At 64.9% G+C, this 4,976-nt stretch overlaps 1 protein-coding gene across 1 annotated transcript in view; it reads right to left on the bottom strand.

The window, feature by feature from the left end:
* Positions 1–392: 392 nt before the first annotated feature.
* Positions 393–4,976, bottom strand: part of CYP19A1 (cytochrome P450 family 19 subfamily A member 1) — a 31,870-nt gene continuing 27,286 nt past the window's right edge. Inside the window, 3 exon segments of the mRNA XM_078885199.1 lie at positions 393–831; positions 3,790–4,014; positions 4,016–4,062. Of these exon segments, the coding sequence (XP_078741325.1) occupies positions 451–831; positions 3,790–4,014; positions 4,016–4,062 (653 nt within the window). The 3' untranslated portion in view covers positions 393–450.

Below are 4,976 nucleotides of genomic sequence, written 5' to 3'. Positions count from 1 at the left end.
ATCATCACCTCCATCACCACCACCATCATCACCTCCATCACCACCTCCATCACCACCGTCACCACCTCCATCATCACCTCCATCACCACCTCCATCACCACCGTCACCACCTCCATCACCACCACCTCCATCACCACCATCACCACCATCACCACCATCCACCACCACCATCATCACCTCCATCACCACCTCCATCACCACCGTCACCACCTCCATCACCACCACCTCCATCACCACCATCACCACCGTCACCACCTCCATCATCACCTCCATCACCTCCATCACCACCGTCACCACCTCCATCACCACCACCTCCATCACCACCATCATCACCACCATCACCACCACCTCCATCCACCACCACCTCCACCGTCACCACCGCCACCACCACCTCCACCATCATCACCATCATCACCACCATCACCACCATCATCAACATGACTCACAACTTTAATTGCTGTGGGTCTCCAGACTCCAATCATCACCTCCACCATCACCGCCACCACCACCACCGCCATCACCACCACCATCACCACCACCACCTCCACCACCGCCCCTCTCCACCAAGACCAGCACGAGGCCCGCCTGCCCCTCGTGGGGGTGCACGGCGAGGTCATCACTGGTGCCGAGTCCTCCGAGGGCGCCGCTGGCTCCACCACCACCACCGCCTCCACCACCGCCAGCTCCACCACCACCGCCAGCTCCACCAGCGTGTAGGCGATGCGAGCGCAGGAGGGTGACTAGCGCCGCCTTCACCATCACCACCGCCGCCAACTTGCCGGAACAGCCACGAGGGCCACTGCCGAAGGGCTGGAAGTAGCGTGGAGGGACCTGGGGAGGGGGGCGGGTGAGTGGGTGGGTGGGTGAGTGGGTGGGTGGGTGAGTGGGTGGGTGGGTGGGTGGGTGGGTGGGTGAGTGGGTGAGTGGGTTGGTGAGTGGGTGGATGAGTGGGTGGATGAGTGTGTGAGTGGGTGAGTGAGTGAGTGAGTGGGTGAGTGAGTGAGTGAGTGGGTGAGTGAGTGAGTGAGTGGGTGGGTGGGTGAGTGAGTGAGTGGGTGGATGAGTGAGTGAGTGGATGAGTTAGTGAGTGGGTGAGTGAGTGAGTGAGTGGGTGGGTGAGTGGGTGGATGAGTGAGTGAGTGAGTGGGTGGGTGAGTGGGTGGATGAGTGAGTGAGTGAGTGGGTGGGTGAGTGGGTGGATGAGTGAGTGAGTGAGTGGGTGGGTGAGTGGGTGGATGAGTGAGTGGATGAGTGAGTGAGTGGGTGGATGAGTGGGTGAGTGAGTGGGTGGGTGAGGGGGTGGGTGGGTGAGTGAGTGGATGAGTGAGTGAGTGGGTGAGTGGGTGAGTGAGTGGGTGGATGAGTGAGTGAGTGGGTGGATGAGTGAGTGAGTGAGTGAGTGGGTGAGTGGGTGGGTGGGTGAGTGAGTGGGTGGGTGAGTGGGTGAGTGAGTGAGTGGGTAGATGGGTTGGTGAGTGGGTGAGTGAGTGGGTGGATGAGTTGGTGAGTGAGTGGGTGGGTGGGTGAGTGGGTGGGTGAGTGGGTGGGTGAGTGGGTGAGTGAGTGGGTGGGTGAGTGGGTGGATGAGTGGGTGGATGAGTGGGTGGGTGAGTGGGTGGGTGAGTGGGTGGGTGAGTGGGTGGGTGAGTGGGTGGGTGAGTGGGTGGGTGAGTGGGTGGGTGGGTGGGTGAGTGGGTGGGTGAGTGGGTGGGTGAGTGGGTGGGTGAGTGGGTGGGTGAGTGGGTGGGTGAGTGGGTGGGTGAGTGGGTGGGTGAGTGGGTGGGTGAGTGGGTGGGTGAGTGGGTGGGTGAGTGGGTGGGTGAGTGGGTGGGTGAGTGGGTGGGTGAGTGGGTGGGTGAGTGGGTGGGTGAGTGGGTGGGTGAGTGGGTGGGTGAGTGGGTGGGTGAGTGGGTGGGTGAGTGGGTGGGTGAGTGGGTGAGTGAGTGAGTGAGTGGTTGAGTGGGTGAGTGAGTGAGTGAGTGGTTGAGTGGTTGAGTGGTTGAGTGGTTGAGTGGTTGAGTGGTTGAGTGGGTGAGTGAGTAGGTGGATGAGTTGGTGAGTGGGTGGATGAGTGAGTGAGTGAGTGGGTGGATGAGTGAGTGGGTGGGGTGGGTGGTGGTGGGTGGGTGGGTGAGTGGGTGGGTGAGTGGGTGGGTGGGTGGGTGAGTGGGTGGGTGGGTGAGTGGGTGGGTGAGTGGGTGGGTGAGTGGGTGGGTTGGTGGGTGGGTGGGTGGGTGGGTGGGTGGGTGGGTGGGTGGGTGGGTGGGTGGGTGGGTGGGTGAGTGAGTGGGTGGGTGGGTGGGTGGGTGGGTGAGAGTGGGTGGGTGGGTGAGAGTGGGTGGGTGGGTGAGAGTGGGTGGGTGGGTGAGAGTGGGGTGGGTGGGTGAGAGTGGGTGGGTGGGTGAGAGTGGGTGGGTGGGTGGGTGAGAGTGGGTGGGTGGGTGAGGGTGGGTGGGTGGGTGAGAGTGGGTGGGTGGGTGGGTGAGAGTGGGTGGGTGGGTGGGTGAGAGTGGGTGGGTGGGTGGGTGAGAGTGGGTGGGTGGGTGGGTGAGAGTGGGTGGGTGGGTGGGTGAGAGTGGGTGGGTGGGTGGGTGAGAGTGGGTGGGTGGGTGGGTGAGAGTGGGTGGGGTGGGTGGGTGAGAGTGGGTGGGTGGGTGGGTGAGAGTGGGTGGGTGGGTGGGTGGGTGGGTGGGTGGGTGGGTGAGTGAGTGGGTGGGTGGGTGGGTGGGTGGGTGAGTGGGTGGGTGAGTGGGTGGGTGGGTGGGTGAGTGGGTGGGTGGGTGGGTGGGTGGGTGGGTGGGTGGGGTGGGTGAGTGGGTGGGTGGGTGGGTGAGGTGGGTGGGTGGGTGAGTGGGTGAGTGGGTGGGTGGGTGGGTGAGTGGGTGGGTGGGTGGGTGGGTGGGTGGGTGGGTGGGTGGGTGGGTGAGTGGGTGGGTGGGTGGGTGAGTGGGTGGGTGGGTGGGTGAGTGGAGTGGGTGGGTGGGTGGGTGAGTGGGTGGGTGGGTGGGTGGGTGAGTGGGTGGGTGGGTGGGTGGGTGAGTGGGTGGGTGGGTGGGTGAGTGGGTGGGTGGGTGGGTGAGTGGGTGGGTGAGTGGGTGGGTGGGTGGGTGAGTGGGTGGGTGGGTGGGTGAGTGGGTGGGTGGGTGGGTGAGTGGGTGGGTGAGTGGGTGGGTGGGTGGGTGAGTGGGTGGGTGGGTGGGTGAGTGGGTGGGTGGGTGGGTGAGTGGGTGGGTGGGTGGGTGTGAGTGGGTGGGTGGGTGGGTGAGTGGGTGGGTGGGTGGGTGAGTGGGTGGGTGGGTGGGTGAGTGGGTGGGTGGGTGGGTGAGTGGGTGGGTGGGTGGGTGAGTGAGTGGGTGGGTGGGTGGGTGAGTGGGTGGGTGGGTGGGTGAGTGGGTGGGTGGGTGGGTGAGTGGGTGGGTGGGTGGGTGAGTGGGTGGGTGGGTGGGTGAGTGGGTGGGTGGGTGGGTGGGTGGGTGAGTGGGTGGGTGGGTGGGTGAGTGGGTGGGTGAGTGGGTGAGTGGGTGGGTGAGTGGGTGGGTGAGTGGGTGAGTGGGTGGGTGAGTGGGTGAGTGAGTGGATGGGTGAGTGAGTGGATGGGTGAGTGAGTGGATGAATAAGTGAGTAGATGAATGAGTGGGTGAGTGAGTGGGTGAGTGAATGAATAGATGAGTGAGTGAGTGAGTGAATGGGTGAATGAATAATTGAATGAGTGAATAAGTGAGTGAATTAACGAGTGAATCGCTCCACCACCACCCCCCAATCGCTCCACCACCACCCCCCCCGGGGTACCGGCCGTGCAAAGTTGTCGAGGCTGAAGTCTGCGGGCGCCGGGAACGCGACGTGCGACGAGTGGAGCGAGCGAAGATCCACGATGAGGTTGGTGCCGGGGGCTACCGGGACCCCCCCCAGGGTTGCCCCCCCCCCACCCCCACCCCCCCCGGTGGGCACAGCCCTGCGCATGATGACGTCCACGACGGGGCGGTGACGCAGAGACTCGTTCACGAAGCGCTCAGGAGAGGCAGGCCAAGTTGGAGCTCACGGAGAGTGGGGCACGGTGGGGGCCTGGGGGGGTGGGGTGGGGGTGGGGGTGGGTGGGGGGGGTGGGGGGTGTGGGTGGGGGGGGTGAGTGGGTGGGGGGGTGGGGTGAGTGGGTGGGGGGGTTGGGGTGAGTGGGTGGGGTGGGGGGTGGGTGGGGACTGGTGGGTGGGTGGGGTGGATGGATGGATGGGTGGGGTGGGGTGAGTGGGGTGGATGGGTGGGGTGAGTGGGGTGGATGGGTGGGGTGAGTGGGTGGGTGGGGTGAGTGGGGGGGTGGGTGGGGTGAGTGGGTGGGGGGGTGGGGTGAGTGGGGTGGGGGGGTGGGGTGAGTGGGTGGGGTGGGTGGGTCGGTGAGTGGGTGGGTGGGTAAGTGGATGAGTGGGTGGGTGGGTGAGTGGGTGGGTGGGTGAGTGGGTGGGTGGGTGGGTGAGTGGGTGGGTGGGTGAGTGGGTGGATGAGTGGGTGGGTGGGTGAGTGGTTGGGTGGGTAAGTGGATGAGTGGGTGGGTGGGTGGGTGAGTGGGTGGGTGGGTGGGTGGGTGGGTGGGTGAGTGGGTGGATGAGTGGGTGGGTGGGTGAGTGGGTGGATGAGTGGGTGGGTGGGTGAGTGGGTGGGTGGGTAAGTGGGTGGGTGAGTGGGTGGATGAGTGGGTGGGTGAGTGGGTGGGTGGGTGAGTGGGTGGGTAAGTGGGTGGGTGGGTAAGTGGGTGGATGAGTGGATGAGTGGGTGGGTGAGTGGGTGGGTGGGTAAGTGGGTGGGTGGGGTAAGTGGGTGGGTGAGTGGGTGGATGAGTGGGTGGGTGGGTGAGTGGGTGGGTGGGTGAGTGGGTGGGTGGGTGGGTGAGTGGGTGGGTGGGTAAGTGGGTGGGTGAGTGGGTGGATGAGTGGGTGGGTGGGTGGGTAAGTGGGTGGGTGGGTGAGTGGGTGAGTGGGTGGATG

The sequence above is a fragment of the Lampetra fluviatilis genome, unplaced genomic scaffold (assembly GCF_964198595.1).
Source record: "Lampetra fluviatilis unplaced genomic scaffold, kcLamFluv1.1 SCAFFOLD_326, whole genome shotgun sequence".
Taxonomy (NCBI): domain Eukaryota; kingdom Metazoa; phylum Chordata; class Hyperoartia; order Petromyzontiformes; family Petromyzontidae; genus Lampetra; species Lampetra fluviatilis.
This window is presented reverse-complemented; position numbering and strand designations above follow the sequence as displayed.